This window comes from Danio rerio, chromosome 12 (assembly GCF_049306965.1).
Source record: "Danio rerio strain Tuebingen ecotype United States chromosome 12, GRCz12tu, whole genome shotgun sequence".
Taxonomy (NCBI): domain Eukaryota; kingdom Metazoa; phylum Chordata; class Actinopteri; order Cypriniformes; family Danionidae; genus Danio; species Danio rerio.
The window spans coordinates 4,632,090-4,656,268 of record NC_133187.1 but is presented as its reverse complement, the minus strand read 5'-3'; the positions used below and the strand labels follow the sequence as shown (position 1 = coordinate 4,656,268).

The window sequence follows — 24,179 nt, the reverse complement described above, 5'->3', positions numbered from 1 at the left end:
CTGCAGAGTGATGCATGAAAATATTCAAACAATTTTTAAAGTATTTTGTGATATTTGTTAAAATCTGCCCCTTGCTTCCATGATCTTTTTTTGTGCAAATAAGAAATTTAAATCCAAAATGAATATTTACAAAACTTGTTAGTAACACAATTTCATCAAACAAAATGAGCATTATATATACTGTGTATATATGATAGACAGCATTAAACATTTTCAAAACACCCAGAGAAAATAATAATAAAATGTTAAGAAAAGTTAAAAGAAAGCATCTCAATAACCGTGCGCATATAAGCAAATTCAACATTTCTAATAAAATTTCAAGTCACATTTTTTAGTATATTAGTTGTTCACCCCTGTCACTGTTCTGCTACAAGGACAATTCAGTGTACATCACATTTTTCATTAAAGTCCTAATCTTATTTACTTTTTATGTATGAATAATAGATTCAAACATATATTGCTGTAGATTACTGTCACCCTACAACCTGTGGGATCATTTACGGTTTTAAACCATAATATTGTAGCCTAAACAAAGCAAACATGACACATTATAAATCGTTATAAAGCAAAAACTTTCTAGTATTCATATTTAGTGACAGTTTCAGGTAGATATTACTGAGCAAAAGTTCTTTATTAATTTCCTACAAGTATACTCATCAGAGTCGTAAAGCATTACTTTGCTACAGCAATCCACGTTTTTAGAGGCCAAATTCCAATCAAATACCACCAAACTTCCCATACTAAAGAATTGTATGTCTACTTTACAAATATAAGCAATTGTATTAATAAAACATGATTATGTTCATTAAAACATAAAGGGCACCCTTGTACGGTCACAAATGGTAAACAAATGTTTCATACTTTGGGCCAAACAAAATATTACTCATCAATATTACATAGATTATAGGCAGATTACTTTTTAAATATGAAATAGAATTTGTTCACATATTAAGCTTTGATTTAGTTAAAACTGGTATTTTAAAATAGAAATTTTATGTAAAACACAATTTCAAAAAAAAAAAAAACTAAACAAGCATAACTAAATAAACATAAACACAACAGCTAAAAACTGACACCTGTTTTCTTTAAAATTAGACCAAACTTAAATCTATGCACCAAAGTGCTGAAGTATGGCATTCATTCAAGTTGAACATGACATTTTAATGTCTATGTTCAAAAAGTGGGGCACCAGTTAAATATGTGTGACTTTAAATCCCACAGAACTCAATCAGTATCCCTTATCTCTTTGAGGGTGCATTATCGTGGTGCTTCATCTCTTTTTGCCTCCTTCAGCATCTTCTTGTACTGGCTTTTAAAGAACCCAGCCTTGCAAAGAGAGAATATGCATTAATAAACCATGCATGCTGTAAATATTAAAAATACACATTCTGTAGGTTTTCTGACAGTAATATACCTTATACATGACTGCAGTGATGAGAGCCAGCAGCACAAGTCCTCCAATCACTCCTCCAATGATCTCCTTTGTCAGGTCCGCCTCCTCATACACTTCTACTTGTGTGCTGATCTATATACAGTATAATATATTCTGTTATTTTTGTATGTGACACTGTATTAACTGTATTTTACTGTAGGACAGTTAAGTGGTATGTTACTGTATTTAAAAGTTCAATTACGAAATATTTTACAATAACAATATACATACAATTCTATAAATGCATACTGCATACAGCAAGATAAATGGTGCTGTAAATGTGAATTGATTTACAGTAAGTTACTGTAGATTCTACAGGAAATTGTTAACAGTGTAGTGAAAAACACGAGCAAGTGAATTTTTAATGCATGTCTCTATCCACCTATTTTGTTCCATTTTTAGAATATGTTTAAAAATATAAACACTGGAGGAAACATTTTAGTAATACGCATAAAGAAACAGTCAATCGAGCACCAAACTATAATGGATAATATAATCATTCTCCTCTCTTGACATCATGCACTATCATAGCATTACCTGTAAAGACGGCGCCGTGTTTCTGGAATCCGAGGAAAAGAAAACATATGTGCTCATGTCATAATCCATAGTGGTTGTACTGACCAGCTCAAACATAGTCCTTTTGAGTCCAGTCTAAGAGACGCAGAGATCAAGAGTGTTAAATAGTATTAAACAATTCTGTGATCTGTGTTTGCTTTCAAAGTCAGATACCTGCTCAATCCACGCAGAGCTCACATTGCCAGTTATATTATAGAGCTTCCTTTCATTCTTTATGAGGTTCACATCACAGCTGAACACGGCACACACCGCCACACTGCAGTTCTGACACACACACACACACACACAGATATTAATTAACAGGTAACACTTTACAATAAGGTTCATTAGTTAATGCATTTACTAACATGAACTAATCATGAACAACACATGTACAGCATTTATTAATCATAATTGAACATTTACTAATGCATCATTGACATCCAAGTCCATGCTTGTTAACATTAGTTAATGCACCATGAGTTAACATGAACTAACAATGAACTACTGTATTTTCATTAACTAACGTTAACTAACATGAACAAATACAGTAGTAGATGTATTGCTCATTGTTTGTTCATGTTAGTAAATGCATTAATTAACATTAACTAATGAACCTTATTGTAAAGTGTGACCAATTAATGTACACTCAAAATAAAAATAAAAAAAATCTAAAAATACTTATTTACAATGAGCTGAAACAACACAATGCTTCAGGGATTTTTTCCTGGACACTGTAAAATGCTGCGTTCCACACAGTTCCTTCATGTTGTCCCAACACAAATCAATAAAGTTAATGTAGCTGCTTTTACAAATTTAAGTGGATCAAATATAAAACAATTAAGCTGTTCCCTGAAAAAAATCCAGATTTGTTTTGATTCCACTCATTTTAAGTACGTAGTTAAAACAAGCAGCAACAGCTTTTTAAGTGTATATTCACTATCAGTACATTTAGAAAACCGAACAAAAAAAACATTTTCCAATTTCCTCACCAGCACATGATGTTTTTTAATAACGTCCATGAAATTTGTGCTATTAGGTTTCTCCTCTGTATTGTTCACACAGTCAGAAACCTTAAAAACAAATAGTAAGATAATTAAGAAAGAAATAAATAAAAATTGACATGATTTTTAAACAAGTTTCTGAACAGTAAATGAGAAAAAATAATAATTATTGAGTTATATGTATGCATTTAAGGCTTGTAAAACAATAAAAGTTCAATGAAATCACACACCTGCAAAGTAGAATTTTTCCAGATGTTGGTATCACCAAGTTTCACTGGTACTCTGACGAAAGCTGTGAAAGCTAATGGTCTGAGGTCATTTTCAATCTGAAAGATAAAAAGTTAAAAGGAGTTATGTACAGCACAGGCATTTGAGCGTTTTAGATTATTCTGTTCTTAATATTAATAATAATAATAATATTAATACATGTTTATAAGATACTGTTTTCTATTTTTAAAAATCTGTGAAATGTACGTGAAAACCAGCAGCCTTGGCTGCCATAACATTACTGTACCATTTACCATATTTTATAATAAGTTATTGGGTTCTATTTTAACAATCTAGATGCAAAGTCTAAAGTGCAAGGTGCAAAAGTATTAAGGGCGTGCCGAATTCACTTTTGCTATTTTAAGGACAGGAAAATAGCTTTGTGCCCGGCGCATGGTGGTTGAGCTTATTCTCTTAATGAGATATGAGTGTGTTTTGAGCATACCGTGCATTAAACCGATCAGAATCTCCTATTCCTTTAAGAGTCAGCTGTGTCGCGCCATGGCACATTTGTTAAACAGAGCTTCTGCAGCACGAGGATAAAGAACGAGCCTCCTCCAATCAGCCTCTTTACTTTCTCTTTCTTTTGTGGATAAGGAAACAGTGTTGTACACACTCCACTGAATAAGACATCCATTAGCCTACATATTTAATTTAGCTTGTTAAGTGCAAAGATTTGTTTCAAAACTATTTCTAAATTCAGTGCTAGTTTCCGGCAAGCGAACAATAATAATTAAGTGTGGTCAAACAACTATGTTGTATCCAAACACGCGTCCTGTTCTTATCCCCCATATGTCCCAAAACCTGACAGGTGAAAATATCCAAGCTAGTTTTTAATAAATCCAATCTAAATATGCATATGATAAATAATACGAATAATAATAATAATAACTTTGTACAAATGCAAGTTGAATAAACTGAAAAAAGCCCCCTGAGATGAAGGCAGTGGATGTTATATTCATGTAGAAAATAATTATTTTTTTAAATATTTTATTCCTTTAATTCTTTTTCATTTGTAAAGATATTTATCTATTGCTTTACATCCTGCGTGTTTTAAATAATGTGTAGGCAAGGAACACAACTAACGCACTCTGCGCTGGACTTTACACCTGCTTTCAGCTGGTCTATTGCGCAGTCTACTTTAGTTCCTCAAAATAGCAACGCACCAACAATGCACCTTAACACACCTCTTTTCTACACCAAAACACCCATGAGTCCACAAATTGGTGCAAATGAATTTGCTAATTGAACAACGTAGCAGAAAACTGAAAAAATTGTGTTAAGGTTGCGTTTGTCTGAAAATAGCAACGTTTCGGGGCAAACAGGTCATGTGCCTTATTGCGTCGGGTGTATAATAGGGCCCATAGTCTTATACATGTTTTTTGAATGTAGACATCATACCTTTGTTACATAAAAAACACAATCACATGCATATGGCAATTGGAACAAACATATAATGAATCAATGCTAATCGCAAAACACTTTATAACATTACTTATCATAACTGTACTTAGTGTCAATCACACAACAAACAATATCATGCTAACAAACATAATAATTGTCAGGGTTCTGCCACTCTGGCCGTCGTGGGTGTACGCAGAGTGTTCTCGTGTTTGTGTTTTCTTCTGGTCTGCAGCGTGGTGTTTCATTCCCAGCGTCTAGGTCTAGTTAGTTTTGGTTTTGGTCGGCGCTGGGATGAAACAAGCACGCTGCATGTGTGAGTGCACGTTGAGTGCTTTCATTCATCGTGTACTCGTGTCTTGCGTTCAGTCTTCTGCTGGATGTTGTGTTTAGCACGTGGTGCGTGTTTACATGCACCGCGTGCTTGTGTTGTTATGAACATGCGGTTAATGAGTTCTCTTATTGGCTGCGTGTTCTAGTCTTGTTTTATGTGAGCGCATGGCTTGTGTTGTCTCTGTGTCATGTGCTCTCCCGTCTAATGTCTAGTCCCACCCTCCTTGTTAACCCATTATTAGTTAATTATGTTCATCTGTTTGTGTGTTCATTTCCTACAGTTTATAAACCCCTCATGTCTGCTGTCCTGTGCCAGTTCGTCATCACATGTTGTTGCTTGCAGTCTTGTCCTGTCGTGTTCCCAGTTCTGATCCTTGCCAGCCAGCCCAGTCCAGTTTGTTAGTGTATGTATTTGTTTTGTTAATGTTTTCCCCCTCGGGGTAGTTTGGTAGTTTATTTTGCAATTTATTTAATTTTTTATTATTTAATAAATGCCCCATTTATCTGCGCCTGAGTCCTCGCTCCTTTTTCCCTATTTCCCCTCACTAACCCTGACATAATAAAATACTGCAATAAACATTATTTATCAACATTAGATGTATCTTAAAATTCTAAAAAGAACCATGGTAATGTTATTAGAGCAAGTCAATTTATGGTTATTAACTAAATATATTAAGTAAATGTACTGTACTGTTAACCAGGTTAAAGATTTTTACTGTAACATTTTTACACTGTGTAATTAAAAAGTCACTTTGCAATACGGTTCCATTAGTTAGTAACATTGGTAATTAATGTTAGTAATGCATTTATGAACTATATAACTTGTACACAATTGATTAATCATAGTTCAACATTTACTAATGTATTATTAATGAAGTTATGAACTAAGAAAAAAAAATGTTTTAGTGCTTTTTAACATTAATTAATGCATGAAAGTTAACAATGAACACTGTACTATCATAAATGCATTGCTTATTGATGTTAGTAAAATCTACAATTAACTTAATTGTTAAAAATTACCAATCAAAACCATACAAGATAACTTAATTATACATTAGTTCATGTTCCAGTTGTTGACACATTAAACTTTAAATTAAATTTGCTTAATGTTTAAACATAAATTGCTAAAACAATACAAGAAATGAAAGCATAAAGTATAAATTCATTAAAACTTCTATTACAACAGTACATTAATTGCGCAAAATCACAAAATCATGTAGGGCAGAGAATGTGAAACAAACATTACCTTTATTGTCTGCTGCACATGTTTTGAAAGATCCTTCTTCCCTGAAGTAAAGTTAATGTAGATGGTGGAATTTTCATGCCTTTCAATGAAGAAATGTACACATTATAGTACAGGACAAAGAAGAAGCGTGGTATTATTAAGCAAAAACATAGAGCACTGACCGGATCAATGTGACGTAGATGCCATATTTCACATCAATGCTTTTCTCTTTGAATGACTCACTGTGGTTTGAGTGTTGGTCATTCCCACTGTAAGAGATGAAGGTTTTTGATATCACAATATGCACCTCTGCCATAATCAAGATTGGCAATGTTGACTATAGCTGAGCAACACCAGTCGCTGCAAAATTTAACCTTAATAGAGCAAAAGCCTATTATTTGTATCTGTTTTTAAGGGATAATTCACCCAAAAATGTTTGTTTTTTATTTGCTCGCCCATTGCTTGATTCAAACTTGTTTGCACTCAAAAAAAATGCTGCTTGTTCTTATTTGAAATAAGCTGGACCAACACAATTTAATTGTTTTTTTTTTAATCCACTTAAATGTGTAAAAACAATTAAAAGTTAACTTGTGTTGGGACAACATGAATAAATTGTGTGGAACCCAGCATTTTTTTACAGTGTGTCTTGCTTCTGTTAAACAGAAACAAAGATTTTTAAAGAAAGCTGGAATCCTGCAACCATTGACTCCATAGTATTTGATTTCCTACAATAGAAGTCAATTATTACTGGTTTTCAGCTTTATTTAAATAAACACACTCATAAAGGATTGGAACCATTTATGGGTGAATAAAGTAAATAAAGTGTCAATTTAGTTTTTGGGTGAACCACCCCTTAAGGCTTTAAGAACATTTCATAGCAATCAGCCATGTGTACAGTTTATGACTTTAAGGGCCTACTCACACTATAGCATCCGTACCGTGCCCAGGCCCGTTTCCCGGATCGTTTGAGAAGTGTGAGTGCGCTGTATCGGGCTTAAGCACAGTTCACTTGGCCGGCCCTGGCCCAGTTGGAACAGGTGGGCCTGAGCGCGGTTCACTTGGGCTTTGGCGCAGTACGCTTTTAGTGTAAGTGCAAAACGTGCCAAAGCCCGAAACTGAAAGCGAGACGTGACTTTTAAGGGGCTGTTTCATATGTATTTATTAATCATTACTGTTCAGTGAACTGCCGTAGTTTATTAAAGACGCAAACCTCTCACTGCACGACAGCTGCGCACCTTCAGCAGACCTCCTCATTCCTGCAGCACGAGGGCTTTATGATTATGAGCGCCAAAAGTGGAGGATCTGTTCGGCAAAATATCTGACTGCGTGTCACCGCATCCCTAAGGACTGTTTGGCGAAATATTTGACTGCATGTCACTGCATAACAAACCATATAACTAGAGAAATCTTCTCTGTGCTGCTGAGTGAGAGAGCGCTTCGCACTGAACAGCACAGCAGCGATGACGTAAGCATGTCGAGGCCCGATTGTGGTGTGAGTGCGGGCTGTCGGGGGAGACAGGAGGGGGGACAAGCGTGCTTTGGCCCGGTTCGAGGCAACTGTACCTAGTGTGAGTATGGCCTAAGCTGAATTTTATATCATTATTTATACAATGAAGACTTACATTATTGATTATTTAGTTCTGTACCTGGATATTATTAGACTCTCTGGAAGAGAGTAAAGCACTGTTTATTTCATTTATCTCTTTCCTCTGTTATTGTATTCATGCTTGCAATTTGATTATTAAAATGTACATGATTCATTCCCTAAAACAAAAATCCAATCTATACCTAACCCGATCAATATAAATCCCCCCCCCCCCCAAATTGATCTATTTAACCCTCACTGTAAAAAGCGATTAGATATTTTACTTTGAAATTGTGAGTAAACCCCTTACCTTAAAAGCAACAATTTGATTTTAATTAAAAAGAAGTCTGTAAGCCCACTGACTTAACTTTATTTATTATGCACATATTTTGTTTACTTAACAAATAACAGTGTTGGGAAACACTTGACCCAGTCTACTAGATCTCTTGCTCAAAAGTTATACACTTTGGGTTGATTGAAGCAGTCAACTGACAGAATGGTTTCATACCTCTTGACTGAAGCACTGAATGTCACGTTTTGGCCCAGTGTAACTTCTCTATTGATACTGTACGTAATCTCAAACACAACCTAGAAGAAAACGGCAGAATAAGTAATCAAAATTTCTGTTACTATGGTCGGTCAATGAGTGTGTTCCTGTCATACGTCTGACCGTTGTATTATCCTTGAGGATGGGTTTACTGATGGCGCATTCAGTTTCTCCCAGTCGAACCCCTTGCTCTCCATCCAGAGATGAACACTCTACTCTGCCCTGCTCAAACAGATCGGTAGTTATGATCCAGACCCCGGTTTCCAAATAATGATTTGTCATGGCTCCTAATTAAAAGCATTCTGTATGTGCAAAGTTATACACGTAACATAATTGTTCGAAGGGTGGCACGGTGGCTCAGTGGTTAGCACTGTCACCTCACGGCAAGAAGGTCATTGGTTTGAGTCCTGGCTGGGCCAGTTGGCATTTCTGTGTGGAGTTTGCATGTTCTCCTTGTGTTCGTGTGGGTTTCCTTTGGGTGCTGCGGTTTCCCCCACAGTCCAAAGACATGCGCTGTATGTGAATTGGGTAAAACTAAATTGTTCCTAGTGTATGAGTGTGAGAGTCAATGGGTCAATGTTTCCTCACATACCAATACCATCATTAATGTAGACAATATGCCAATATACACAGTTTACATAAATAATAATATTGAAATCTGTTAGTTTGAGAATATACACTATTCCATCAGGTTTTACCTGTTTCAATGTGAATCTCCTGAATGAAAATCCATATGGGTATTTGAGGGTGAGGTGTGGGTTGTATGAATCTTCTCCTCTGTTTTCGACAAACACCGTCACGTTGATCTCCTGCATTATCCCCACTTCTATATTAGTAGATCTGAACCACAAAAACAAATCAGAGATATCAGGGCTCAACATTAAGGACTGCCCGATGGCCCGGAGCCAGCGTGTGAGATGCTCGGGACAGTAGACAGGATAGTTACTGGCCCGATCGTTTCACTGCTTCCTTGTTACTAAAGTTTAATTTGCCTGTGACTATTTGTCAATTGCATGCAAATAAAGTTTTAGAATTGAGAAACAGTTTGTATTTTCAAGCCTTCAAATGCTACCTTCTCGGTTCTTCTTATCTGATTGGATGTTGTGAGCACATTAATAGTACAGCGAAGAGAGAGCAACATGGCGGTGAAATCAAATGATGATGCTAAAGGAAAACATTCGTTTCTAACATCTTGGTAGCAGACATATACCAGGGTACACCACAACTAAAAAAAAAAAGTGATCTTTTGTACAGTTTGCCATCAGTTTGGCAGGTCTTTAGCCATCTTTTCTTTCAAAACACTTTGAATTTTGCTCATTACACATCTATTAATTTTTTTAAAATATTTAAATTCTATATTTACAAACATTTACAAAAATTTTGACACATTTTTTTTTATTTGTGGCTAAGAAATTAACTTTTTTTGGAGGGGCCAGTGAAATTTTGGCAGGGCAAGTAAAAATCTGAACCACTGGTCCGATTGGGCCAGTAGAAAAAATCCTTAGCGTTAAACCCTGGATATGTAAATATTTTCATTTGTGTGACTACAGCAGAATAATCAATATTAATCAATACTACACTCTCAGAAATAAAGGTACAGGAGCTGTCACTGGGCCGGTAGCTTTTCAAAAGTACATATTTGTTCCCAAAGGGTCCACAGTGGTCCCTCAAAGGTGCATATTAGTGCCCAAATGTACCCAAAAGTACCTTTGAGGACCCATTATGGACCTTTCAGGTACAAATATGTACTTTTGAAAAGCTACCGGCCCAGTGACGGCTCCTGTACCTTTATTTCTGAGAGCGTACAGTTTGTGAATAAAAAATATTTTCTTTACCCCGAGAAATTGAAATCCATTCTGAGATCATCAACACATATATTATCTTCTCCACATTCTCTCTCAAAATCCAGCTGTAAGAGGGACACAGAAAAATGTATAATTCTTTATATATTATTAATAATAATAGTACATTTTATTTATAGCGCACTTTTCTCAGGCCCAAGGCGCTACAAGGCAAACAAAGCAGAACAATGAAAACAGTTAAAAAGACCACAATCAAACATGAACGAATCAATACAATTGAATGATTAAATCAACCTAAATAATAATCTAAGTTAAAAGCAACAGTAAAAATGTGAGTTTTGAGAAGTTTCTTAAAGCAGTCCAGAGAAGTGGCATACCTGATGCTGATGGGTAGGCCATTCCATAGCTTAGGTGCACTTAACGAAAAAAGCACGACCACCCATAGTCTCTAGTTTACAGCATGGCTGATACAGTAAAAATCCAAATGAAGAACGAAGACTGTGGGTGGTAGTGGCCAGAGTTACCAGGTCACAGATGTAGTCAGTTGCTAGCACTTTCACTGCTTTATATGTTAAAATTAGAAGCCAGTGACGTTGCTCAAGTACAGCGGTGATATGGTGGCACGAGGAAGTGTGAATCAAAACCCGTGCAGCAGAATTTTGAATATACAGTAAACGTCTCAGAGAGCTTGCTGGTATAGGCTCCCAAAGAGTGAGTTACAGAAATCAAGATGTGATAAAGGCATGGATAAGCCTCTCCGCATTAGTCCGTAATAGAAAAGGTCTAATCCGTGCAATGTAGGTGAAAGAAAGCTATTTTAGTCAAGTTTTGAAGAGGAGTGCATCAAAAAGCACCCCAAGGTTGCGCTCCTGGGTAGAGGGCGACACTTTAAGATCATCAGCAGAGTTAAAATAAGTAACAGGAGTGCCAATTAGTAGAGTTAATTTGAGTTTACAGAGTTCTGTGATTGGGTAACACTTTAGAATAACTATCCGTTATAACTAATTAATAGACCATTAATAAACTAATAGTTAACAAGTTATAAATGACTTGTTAAATAAAAATTAATAGTTTTTTAACTATTTATAACTGTGCCTTATGGATAACTTACAAGCTGCTAGTTAACAAGTTATAAAAGACTTCTTAACTGTTTTTTAATGATTTATACCTAATAAATTAGTAATAGATCATGAACAAGCTGTTAGTAAATTACTTAATAAAGACTTGTTAAATATCAGTTAATGGTGTATAGATGTTATTGGGACGTTATTCTAGTTGCTTCATTTATTAACTGTTAGTAAATGAGGAATAGTTGCAACTTTAGAATAACCTCCCCAAAACATGCTTAAGCTAATAACTAACACTTAACTAATATATTTACTCACACTTTACAGATCAGCTGTTCATCGTTTTTTAACCATCTACTAATACCAGGGAAACTTTCTAGAACAGCAAATGGATGGAACAAGTTCAAGCTGCAGAAATTTGATGTAATATTTAAAATATAAAATGTTTGTATCTTAACCTTGTTCCACTTATAGGCTTTTCTGTGTGCTGTGTTTCACCAAAGAAACTCCACAGATGAAATGTTGAACGTTGTGTTTAATGTATAGAAACACACATACTGAAACATCATATGGCAGTACAGCAGTATACAAGAATACAAACCCATGAAGTGCTAAACATGAAAACAAAATACATAAAAATGTATTTTATTAAAGTTCTACAAAGTTTCACTGGTGTTATTAGATGGTGAACAGCTTATCTGTAAAGTGTGAGTAAATATAATTGTTAAGTGTTAGTTATTAGCTTAAGCATGTTATTGGGAGGTTATTCTAAAGTTGCAACTATTCCTCATTTACTAACAGTTAATAAATGAAGAATAGCTGCAACTTTAGAATAACCTCCCAATAACATCTATAGACTATTAACTGAGACTTAACAAGTCTTTATTAAGTAATTTACTAACCGCTTGCTCATGATCTATTACTAATTTATTAGGTATAAATCATTAAAATACAGTTAATAAGTCATTTATAACCTGTTAACTAACAGCTTGTAAGTTATCTATTAGCCATCTATAAGACACAGTTATAAATAATTAATAAACTATTAACTTTTATTTAACAAGTCATTAATAACTTGTTAACTAACAGTTTATTAATGCTCTATTAACTAGTTATAACGGATAGTTATTCTAAAGTGTTACCTGTCATAGAATTTAAATGTTATTAACACTGTTTTTATTATTGTTTATATTTCAAAATATAATGTTTATCATATAAGACTATTTGCACATCTTTCATTTTTGTCTCTATGATAAAAATGGGACCATTTTGGGTAAACAAAATGTCAGTGGAGTAACAAAAGTCTCTCCGATTGTGTTATAAATTTGCTCATTTGTGTTTTAAACTTGAATTAATTTCTTTCTTTTAGTGAATAACTAAAACTATTCCACTGCTGGATATTCTAAGGTGGCCTTTCGCATCATAAAGTAAGAAGGCAAAAATACCTTTTAATTTAGTAATATGTGAAACCCACTGTTATATAGCCCACTGTTAAAAGTGCATCATTTCCACTCGTAACTTTACACAGATGAACTCTTACATCGTGATCTGAGGTGGTCTTTATCTCTGGCAGCAGTATTGGCCTCAGGTTTTGCATTTGACTAGATGGCAGACCCTCAAAGGTGAATTTTAACTGATTGGACAATGGATTCAGAGCATCTTCTGGACAAGCCTATAGTGGAAACAATGAATATCAAGAGCTGTATTAACAATTATTCATATTTCAATCATATTTGTGTCACTGCTGTTATGCATATGAATGTCCCTGTCACACCTCAGCAGCTGAAGCATACCTCTATTGAGAAATTATGATTATTGCAAGCTTCTGTACTTCCAATGTCAATCACATCACTGAGGAGACGCTCTTTGGCTGAGAAGAATGCTCGATAGGCCTGTCTTTTAGCATCCAGGGTTATGTTGTAAGCAATTTTTGCATTCAAACCTATAAAATGTGGTTGATCGAAATGATTAGCAATGCAACAGTGGATAACCAGAATAGTTCAAGCAGAAGAACAGCAGAAGATATGACAAAATGTGTTGTTACAGCACATTGGAATCAGTTTATGGATAAACCTCTTCTGTGATGCCTGTATCCTTTCATGGTGAAGCACACGGTCAGAGTGGTCTGCAATGGTATTAAGCAGTCTTGTTGAATGGTTGATATTTTGGATGGGGTGTAAGAAACCATTGTTTCCAAGAGCATGATGGGTCTGGACCTGAATGATGCACATATAGCACATGATTACGGCTGAACTGTGTATCGGTGTATATATTATGAGATCTTATGACATACCTGAGAAGCAGAACTGCTCCTTTGGACCCAGCAGCAATGTCAGGAAGGCTGTCTGCAGTCTGGTCTGGAGAGGATTGACTCAAGGAAACGCCAAAGTACTGCAATCCTGATTTTACAGATGATCCAGCAATTCTCTGTGAAGGGAGGAAGGAAGGAAATGGTTTAATGAAAAATTACACTGAAACCTTTGAAATGAGTACAAGAAAATAAGTCCAAGGAAAGAGAACCATAAGAGTGAATGAAGCAATGAATAATAACAGAAATAATTTTAGATGAACTACTCCTTTAAGCAAGCAACTCATACTGTTTTTCACCTGGGAGTATGATGAAATGATCCCTCCATCTCGTCCATTGAAGATGTAGATGCTGCCCTGTCCTTCCTCCTCTAATGGAGCACCAACCAGCACATCCCTATAACCATCACCATTCAGATCTGCTGGACTGGCTAGAGAAGAGCCAAAGCGACCCCTCTGACCGGCCATGCCCACCAGCACCACATCAGAAAAAAATAACCTTGACTGCAGAGACAGAAAAGAAGATATGAGAAAACAAGTTTAAACATACTTAAACAAATTGACTTGATCAACTTTTATTTGAACCCTTACTGAATTTCCAAAAAAATCACGTACCCAAGATGTGAAACTATAAACAAACACTTTCCCCTCTCGTTCAGACTCTGTGTATGTCGGTGCTGATACCAGAAGCAGATCTGTATAAGAGTCACTGTTCAAATCCACCACACACACCTCAGCTCCAAAATAAGAGCCAATCTGAGGCTGAGGAAAAAAGAGTTTAAATATGAACATTACTTTATCAATAAAATAACTAATGCTTGAACATTTATAAGTCTGATATCATCACAATACTACCATAACATATCTTCATAAAACTATATCTGGGTCTTAATGTTGATGACTCAAGGCCCTCTTTTCTCTCATATTGTTAAATTATTTCCCAGTGTAATTTTATTATTAAATTTAATGTGTTTCTAACACTAAACAGTAAGTAAACAACCATAGGAGAGTCCAGAGGTTGAACTTCATTGGTTCCGATTCTGGAAATAGTGACTTGTCCTCTATGCTGGTATCTTGGAGCTCCTAGAATAGCAAAGCTGGTCAATGACACTGTTGCAACAGCCATCGAATAACCTTCAGACAAAGAGCAAAAGTTCATTAAGGCTTAGAGCTCCAATTATAAAATGCATCATAGATAAATCTTGCATATTAAAAGAAAAATATTAAAATAGTTATTATGCATAGTATATTATATATTAAATATATTAAACATAGTTATATAAAGAATAAAAATCTACATTTTTTTTTGTTCTTTCCATTTTTTTCTCTCTTTTTTGGGGTTAAAGCATCACCTTGATAGCTTTCGTGCTCACTGCCTGTTTGAAAGGAGCCTTCTTGGGAATTGTCCCGGTATCCACCTTTCCACTGGAAAGCTCCAACAGCACTCACTAACACACTTCCCTAATCAAAGTAAAACTGGATTTGGAACCATAGAGCATCTCAAATTGGTCAATGATACTGTTAAATATAATGACAAACAGTTTAAAGAGAAAGTTCACCTAAAATTTTAATTCTGCCCTCATTTACTCATCTAGTCTTGTTCTAAACCTGTTTGATTTTCGTTTTTATGTTGAGCACAACGGAGGATATACTAAAGAATGTTGGAAAAAACTTCCTTAGTATTCATGTTCCTGCAATGGATGTCATTGGCTGCTTTGTCCCAACATTATTCAGAATATCTTGTTTAATAAAAATAAATAAATAAATAAAAAAACGCACACAAAGTAAAAAATAAAAAAAATCATTTTGGGGTGAACCATCTCTTTAAGTGCATTAAAGAAATGTAAATTTTCAGATTTTGTTAAGAAATTAAGCAGTTTAAACTAATGATCCATCACTTAGTCTGACATGTTAAGGATTTAGCAAAATTTCTGACATACAGATGATGTGAAAGCTGTGCTGAATCCATCCTGAGCAAACTCCATTCTGGAAGAATCTCCTGAAGTCTGGGTTCCTGCAGCAAACAACAAAAAGTACAACACATTCCCGAGGCCTCTTAACAATTCTAGCTAAAAGAAAAAACAAATATGTAAAATGATAAGCCAAACATTATAACAAGTGTCATTGATTTTCTTCTAGCAAAGCCACATATCACTGTATAACATCTGCATATATGAGATTCAAGCAGATTGGATGGGGGAATGGGCGGAATTGAAAAATCACATGTGTATACTGTATATTCTTAGCTGTCAATAGAGACACCTACCTTCAATCGCAATAATGTTCCCTTCCAACTTTTGAAGAATGTTTTTCAGTGCATTGAAGTCTGTCACTTTAAACACATAGTCAGTGTCTGGATCAGAAGCAATTGTATTCAACTCTTCTCTTGCGTTGTAATAATCAAAAGCTTTGCCAACCTACAGCCAAAACCAAAAAAAAAAAAAAAAAGAAAAAATAGTTTGCTTTAAAAGATACAGTGCAAAAAACATATTCACACATTAACAGACCAAAAATTTAGTCTTGTTTTTTGTACTTGATACAATGAAACATTAAACATTCTGTTGTGAAAGACTACCGAGAGATATAATATAATATAATATAATATAATATAATATAATATAATATAATATAATATAATATAATATAATATAATATAATATAATATAATATAATTTAATATAATATAATATAACATAATATAATATAATTAATATAATATAATATAATTTAATATAATATAATATAATATAATATAATTTAATATAATATAATATAATATAATATAATATAATATAATATAATATAATATAATATAATATAATATAATATAATTAATATAACTAAAAAAAGCTTACTCCAATTGCGAATCGGACAATGCTGTTTTTCTCTGCCTGTGATGCTGCATCTTTCAACAAATTTCTGTCATGTGACTCTCCATCAGTAATAACAACCAAGATTTTTTTTGCTGATGGCCTTGTCCCTCCATTTGGTGTGAAGAGGTAATTGCTAAAGTTTGAAAGGAAATTTAGGGGATCAATTGACCTACATAGAAACCCAAAGCAAAGCAGTATGAGCCAAAGCAATATGTCTTACACAAGCTTTTGGATGGCTGATGCAGTAAAAGTGCCACCCTCATGATATGGAATATTTGCCACTTTAGACTCCCAGGTGCCGTCATCTAATTTGAGGTCATTGAAATTGTAGTGAATATCACAGTCATTGGAGTACTGTGCAATGGCAAACTGTAGACGAAAGATAAAAACTGTTTTGTATGTGCTCTATAATCTTTTTTCATTAAAAAAAAAGCTCATTAATTTGAATATGTTGAAATATTTTGGACGTGTTGCCAATGATATTGCAAATAACTGAAGTGATATTTAAGGCTTTTCCTACCTGTGCATCCCGCTCAATAAAACGTCTGATCACGTTTGTCACAAAACCCTTCATTACTGTAAAATCATAAATTCCTATACTCCCAGAGCCATCCAGTAGAAAAGCTATGTCAATCTGACCAAGACAGTCTGGAAAGGAAAGAAGCAGAAGTTTGTACGTAGCAAGTTAAACCTGCAGTAAAGTAACATCAAACTTAAACTGAAAATTCCCTTTTTTTTACCTCTGTATTTGGATTTGGGTATTGGTGGTCCAAAATCCCCACTGTTCCCAATAAAGCACATGCCTCTGTAGTTGGTAGCTGTTGTACAATTCTTTGGAATGGTAGGACCACAAATCTGAATGAGATGCAGTAAAAATGTAGATTTCAAATTGGGAAACTGAATGCAAACTGATTAGTATGAATGAAAATTCTCTGTTAAATACGTTCTTGCCCTCTCCCAAGTTTCCTCCCTGGATGCTGATTCTCCTGACCTTCCTCACCGTCTAGTACTTTTAGTTCTGTCTGTACTGCACATGCGGGAGGTGTGAGTGCTTCAAAGACACTGCTGGTGCAGTGTTGCCAACTTAACAACTTTTCAGACCCCCCTAGCACCAAATAAAAAAACAAAAACGACTAGATATTTATTTATTTATTTTAATTGAAATAATTTTTTGGGGGGGCGGGGTTGCTGGAGTTTTTTAGAGACTCTCATGTGTATGTATTGTACCTTTCCTACTCTTCTTAACAAGCTGCAGGTGATGCCGTTGGCCCTTTCCCAAGCAAATAATTCTGCAAATAATTCTGGCCCAGATTTGGCATAAAGCTGGCACCGCATGCATTCGTCTGGCACTGGCATACAGCATGTGGGCCAAACATAGCACAGATTTCACAGAGGTGGCACCACCTTTAAGGTGGCACACAAGACTTGGCCCAGATGTAAAAAAATTATATGTGGGCCACATAAGTTTGGCCTGCCTTGACTCACTTTTAAAATACATTGAAATAATTTTTGAGTAAAGAAAAAATTCTACCAGTTAGGTCACTTTGAGAAAAAGGGTGGCCTTAAAATGAAATGCTTAATGGGTTTATTGAATTCATTGCAGTGATGACACGATGACCCAGATATGGTCCATGGTTGGCCCTTGTATGGAAGCCAGAATTGGTCCAATCATATACCATAATTCAATGCGGCATGTGGGCTAAGCAAAAGCTGATTGTGTGGGCCAGAGAAATTTTGCTATGTGGGGATCATCTTTCTGCATACCGACGGCAACTGTTTTAGCACCGGGAGCATGAGGTATTTGCATGGTACCTTTGTTTTTGCCTACTCATGTGACAGTATTTTTTTACAAATTGACAACAGTTTCACAGAATATTCCATTTGGCTTTTATTCGGCTGTTCATCAGATCTTTGCTATAGAGAAACTATAATTAAAAAATATATATTTATACTTTTACACTTTTCATACTTACTGCCAGCTTTGAAGATTGTGGATGTTGAACCATGGAGAATCCCAGAGACATGTTGACAGCTTCTGAGGGCACTTGAGTAACATACAGTAAATTTTGATTAAAATTAAACTCTGCAAATGAGACTATCTAATATTTATGTCCCCAAAAAATCTCAAGTGATAATTTATTTCTTATTTATTTTTTGCAGCACATTTACGGCATAATTTTAATGTGTAAACAATTTGCTTATTTATGAAAATAATACTTTTTTTTTTATAAAATCACAAGTTGTACCAGTGCTATTTATCAGAACTCTGCTAATATGAGCTAGCAGTGAACAATTTTCTTGCCAGAAATGATTAAATATTGTAATAAGTGTAATGTACATAATTAGGTAACTTGATAGAAAATATAAAACACCTTATGTAATATTTAGTTTAAGTTTCATTTGTTGAAAAAGACAAACCCGTAGTACCGGTAATGTTCAGTTGTGTGCAGGTTCCTTTTGCAACCTCACAGTTATAAATTTGTCCTCTTTTATCCTGGTTGATTTGAATTAAAGGATCGCTCACGATCAGACTATAAGAAAAACACAATGAACATTAGAATCACCATCAATTCAGTCAACATTAACATTTTCCAAGTGAACACAATTTATAGCTGCCGTAAATTGAAAACATTACAAACATTACATATTACAAAATTACACGCAACAAAAATTACACGTGAAGTGGATTTTATAAACTTTAAAGTGTGAAGTTAATGTATATATTCAAATTGTATGTGTATAATCTGCTTGTAGACTTGCATACCATTAGAAGAATTGCCAATCACAAGAAATGGATAAGTTATATAGTTATCAGGTTTGGGTCAGGGGTTAACCTAGATAGAATTTGTGTGATATATGTGACAAAAACAGATGACAGAGGTGGAATTTGGGGTCAAGGGTTAAACTAGGAGGGATCTTGTGTGACAATTTAAAAAACAGTTGCAAAAGAATATTTAAGCAGGCCAGAACATCAGTGAGACAGAATTTTTCAGACAGAGATGCTACTGGGGGTCTCCTGAAAGTTCTCCTTTGTTGTCGACTATAAAGTATATTCTTCTGATATTCATAACCTCCAGACTGAGTTTGATTTAGTAAGCGAAAAACCAAGAAAACCACTTCACACGCAAAAATACTTAAAGGTGCTGTAAGTTTTTCACTCATCTAAAGCTTAAAAATAGCATTTGTTTGCAGATTTTTAAGATACATGCCAAGTGAACAACATTTGAAGAACAATGACAACGCTTCAGATGACTGTTCTAGAGCCTACAGCTTATCAATCTGTCAGATTCTGGAGTGCATTACAGGTCTAAAGAAAAATATAAATGATCTGAAATAAAACAAATATATTTATAGAGATGGTATATAAGTATATACCTTCACTCACCTGGCAAATGGAAGCAACGGCTTGTGAGTACAGTTAAGTGCACACAGCATACCATATCATCTAATAATTGTAGGAAATAATCCCAAAAGGCATCTGATTGTGTAAAGAAACATTAACCAAAACAAAAATATGATGTATATGCCAAGCTCAGCAGCTAATCAGCCAGAATCATCTGAGGTGACAAGACAGCGAGCATCGAGACCTAGCTGTCACTCAAGTGGCCACGCCCTTAATTATGCAGACTTAATATAACTTAATAAAAACAAAATGGATGAGTTATAAAAAAATCACCCCCTCACAGTTGTCATGAAGAGTATTCATATATGCACCAAAGCCATCTTTTGTACCAGGCTGTAAGCATGTTTTATCAGCTGTAAAAGTTGCCAATTGCAGTCAGAAATCACCTGGATTTCCAGGAACCAGCCCCCCAGGGCGAGTCGATGAATTACAGTTTTAGTTACTTCCCTATTGTCTTCTCGAGAGAGAGTGGGAGGTTGCCGCTTGATTTTTTCACAAATCATATATATATATATATATATATATATATATATATATATATATATATATATATATATATATATATATATATATATATATATATATATATAATTTTTGCCATTTATTTTATCTTTGCCATTTTTTTTTATTACTATTTTTTTCTGCCAAATGTTTTTCTACTGTCCACCCTGGTCTCAATTTATAATGCTGTAGGTTGAGTGTTTGTCAACAAGCGGTGCTAGAGTCACAGATACTCTCAATGAAGAAGTGAGAATTTTTCAGATTTCAGTAGACGATCAGTATAAATCTTTACACTCAGCACATAATTGTTTATATAGTTGCATAGGCCACATCACAACAAAACAATCAGTGGTGGCTGACAATCTCTATTCTCTCTCAAAATGAGGACTGGCGATGATGGGCTTTCCAAATAATCTGTCTCTTCATTAGTGGTTATTTTGCTCTCACCTTGATGTGTCTTTCTGTATCACCTTGTAGCCAAAGGCAACATTTTGGCTCTGTGAAGGTCCAGTGAAAGTTTTCCAGCTGGCAGGATCGATGTTAAAAGCCATGACCGACTGAGACACTAAAGTAAACAATAAATAGTCTGAATTAGATAGAAAATGTAAACCACAACTTGACAATATAAGTACAGTCCTGCTTGTAAGTACAAGTTCCAGCTTGCTGATTGGTTAATGCAGCATTACAGCCAAAGCCAAGCTTTAACATCAAGTGGAAAACACCGGTTCAGCAATTACTTGATTAAAAACTCCCTTGAAGCCATGTATTTAATATTCTTTTCTCACATATGGTTAAACGTGTACCGTATGTGTACCAGCAGAAAGCTCACATGACATAATTAAACTAAAGGGGTATTTAGAAAAGGAAGTTCAGACTTCATGCTATTGTTCTTGGCTTAAAAGGATATTTTCATCCTTTGTCCACATCACAGAACAGCTTTATACACACCAGTTCAATTTCACCATTGTTTAATATTAAAGAAATACAACCTGCTTAGTTGGGAAAATTTAAATAAGTATGTACATATCTGTTTAATGTTTAAGACTTTGCATAACCCGACTTCACCACTAAATCAGTTTGTAAATATTAGAACGACTGCTCACCGAACTACTAGAGGAGGTGACAGAGGAGACTGCATTATTCCTCTCAAAAAAAGTCAACTCAGTCAGTCGGTATTTTCAGTGAAAGCTGCTAAGGATTGGAACTCCATCCCACCAACAAAGATCATGCACTTTTCTTTATTTTCAATTTCATGTTAAAAACTGGTTATTGGCAAATCAGCATTGTCAGCATTAGTACTGTACTCTTGATTTGTACTGTTGTCTTTGGCTTTTTGTCCTCCTCTGCTGCCGTCAGTCTATTCTTGTTTTTTTTTTCTTTTACTTTTTAATCTGTATTTTTTATATGAAAGTATATTTAATGTCGTGCTTCTATTTTAGGTGTGACTTTAACATTCTGTTAGGGGTCTACACATGAAAAATAGCCATTCTTGGCTAATCCTGGCACATTTTACATGTTTATTAATGTGCATTGACCCTGTAAACAAACAAACTAAACTGAACATCGTTGCATTTCTGAATGTTGGGTAACTTCAAATCTACATGTCATACATTTCTACACCTCACACCTCATTAGCCATTCATCTCCATACAATATGAAATATTGTATGAAGGATCATACAATCATGACTATTGTAACGCATTTCACACAGATATAAACGTTAACCAATTTAGACTATAAAGAGTGTATTAAGCAAATTCGACTGACAAATTTGACCATTTACATTCAAGATGGATCTTCTTGCCTCTCACTATTTACAATCTTGCAAGATGCAACAAAAGGTGTTGCAACACAAGAAGACTTACAATAACAGCTGAAATAGACTATTTTGGTTGAAATACAGAAAAGACATAACATTACCACAGAAGATGCAAAAACTGATATAGGAGTACCAATCCATCATGATCTGTCAGATGTAGAACTGAAGGGTGCATGAGGGGAGGCAGACAAGTCAGATGCCAAAGTGAGTCCTAGTTGTGAAAAGTGGTGAAAGTATTGACTAAAGAGGAACAGCAATCTAAATGAGGAAATGAATGTGATCTCTGATTTGCATTCAATTAAATCCGAAATCAACTGTATTCAATTTCTGACCTTTTTAAACAGTCACTAAAAAGATGCAATACAATAGTCAGGTCCTGTGAGAGAAATAATAGCTGTTGGCTTAATAGCTTCTGCAATGTGTGTGTGTGTGTGTGTGTGTGTGTGTGTGTGTGTATATATATATATATATATATATATATATATATATATATATATATATATATATATATATATATATACATATACATATACAGTTGAAGTCAAATTATTAGCCCCGCTGAATAATTTGCCCCCTTATTAATTTTTTTCCCACGTTTTCTGTTTAACGGAGAGCAGATTTTTTTTTCAGCACATTTCTAATCATAATAGTTTTAATAACTCATCGCTAATAGCTGATTTATTTTATCTTTGCCATGATGACAGTAAATAATATTTGACTAGATATTTTTCAAGACACTTTTATACAGCTTAAAGTGAAATTTAAAGGGCTTAACTAGGTTAATTAAGTTAACTGGGCAGGTTAGGGTAATTAGGCAAGTTATTGTATAACGATGGTTTGTTCTGTAGACTATTGAACTATATTGCATCTCTGGAAATTGTACTCCTCTTACACTCTAAGTTATGTTTTCTGTTTGTTCAAAGTACTTATTTAAAACAAACCAAAACAACACAGTCTTGATTGTTTTTTTGTTTTTTTTGGGGGGGGGGGGGGGGTGGGGGGGGTAGGGCAACTTAATTGTTGTATGTTCAGAAATTTATAAAAACTAAGAAGTTATATAAATTCATTCATGTTGTCCCAACAAAAAACAACTGTTTTGAACCCTGCATTTTTTTTACAGTGTGTCAGAGATGAACCAAATTTATGCTGATAATGTAGAGGTGTCCAAACTCGGTCCTGGAGGGACCAACAGATTTTAGCTCCAACCTAGCTCAACACACGTGCACGGATGTTTCTATAAAGCCTAAGAGCTTGATTAGCTGGCCCAGGTGTGTCTAATTAGTGTTGGAACTAAACTTTGCAGGACACCGGCCCTCCAAGACCGAGTTTGGGCACCCTTGATGTAAACTGTGTGCAAATGTAGGCTACTACAATAGTCCCATTAGTTAACGTTATAGTTAATGCATTGGCAATTAACAATAACACATTTGTTAAGCATTACTTAACCTTTTTTAATGCTAACTAAACATGATGTAACAGTGAACAACGATTTTGTTCTGCATTACTTAATCTGTGTTAATGTGAATTTACATATTCTAATGCGTCTCTTTACATGAACAGCTTAATTAGTTAATAATAACTCATACTATTTAATGGATTAGATGACCTAATAATATACAACATATTTATTCAGTATTGAATTCTTGTTCATAAAAATCTAGAATGTTAGTTATTGCATTAGTTCATGTTTGTTCATGTTAACTACTTATACTAATGCGCACTAATTGGTAGAACGTATATAAATCCATTGTTACTGAGCAATGTCAGACCCTCTGTTGGAGTGCATCTCAGCTTTAACTGTTATTCATGTTTGTTAACTAACATGATTGATCATTAACAAAGCTTTTGTTACTGGAATTCAGAACTTTATTGTAAAGTGTACACGATTCCAACATTATCTGTTTTACTAACATTCGTTACCTCTTTATTATCATGATTTATCATTAACAAAGCATTTGTTACAAAAAGAATTTGTTTTCTTTACAACTACCAACTATTTTCTTATTGGAAGCAATTTCCCCTCGTTTTTCATGGCTTGTATTCAGTCTCATCTGTCAT

The 24,179-nt window shown here is 34.7% G+C and overlaps 1 protein-coding gene across 1 annotated transcript; it reads right to left on the bottom strand.

Moving 5' to 3' along the window:
* Position 1: 1 nt before the first annotated feature.
* On the bottom strand, positions 2 to 22,327 carry LOC141376742 (integrin alpha-X-like). The gene is made up of 30 exons (XM_073918088.1): positions 22,223 to 22,327; positions 20,750 to 20,867; positions 18,826 to 18,929; positions 18,372 to 18,442; positions 17,139 to 17,253; positions 16,919 to 17,046; positions 16,619 to 16,767; positions 16,381 to 16,531; positions 15,792 to 15,942; positions 15,466 to 15,539; positions 14,878 to 14,986; positions 14,526 to 14,659; positions 14,141 to 14,287; positions 13,826 to 14,029; positions 13,512 to 13,645; positions 13,292 to 13,434; positions 13,012 to 13,160; positions 12,759 to 12,890; positions 10,185 to 10,258; positions 9,048 to 9,189; positions 8,473 to 8,571; positions 8,311 to 8,390; positions 6,400 to 6,486; positions 6,239 to 6,317; positions 3,222 to 3,317; positions 2,980 to 3,060; positions 2,162 to 2,272; positions 1,970 to 2,083; positions 1,415 to 1,525; positions 2 to 1,326 (listed from the first exon to the last, which is right to left on the bottom strand). The coding sequence occupies exons 1-30, from the start codon at positions 22,263 to 22,265 to the stop codon at positions 1,258 to 1,260; spliced, it is 3,399 nt and encodes a 1,132-aa protein (XP_073774189.1). The 5' UTR covers positions 22,266 to 22,327; the 3' UTR covers positions 2 to 1,257.
* Between the last annotated feature and the right edge of the window lie 1,852 nt (positions 22,328 to 24,179).

What these genes read in the sequence shown, in the direction of transcription:
- LOC141376742 (XM_073918088.1), bottom strand. Translation starts at nt 22,265, where the DNA reads ATGATGGATTGGTACTCCTATATCAGTTTTTGCATCTTCTGTG. An exon ending in CACACAACTGAACATTACCG is followed by an intron (nt 18,443 to 18,825) that starts GTACTACGGGTT and finishes ATGTTACTCAAG; the next exon opens with TGCCCTCAGAAGCTGTCAAC. An exon ending in ATACAGGCATCACAGAAGAG is followed by an intron (nt 13,161 to 13,291) that starts GTTTATCCATAA and finishes CACATTTTATAG; the next exon opens with GTTTGAATGCAAAAATTGCT.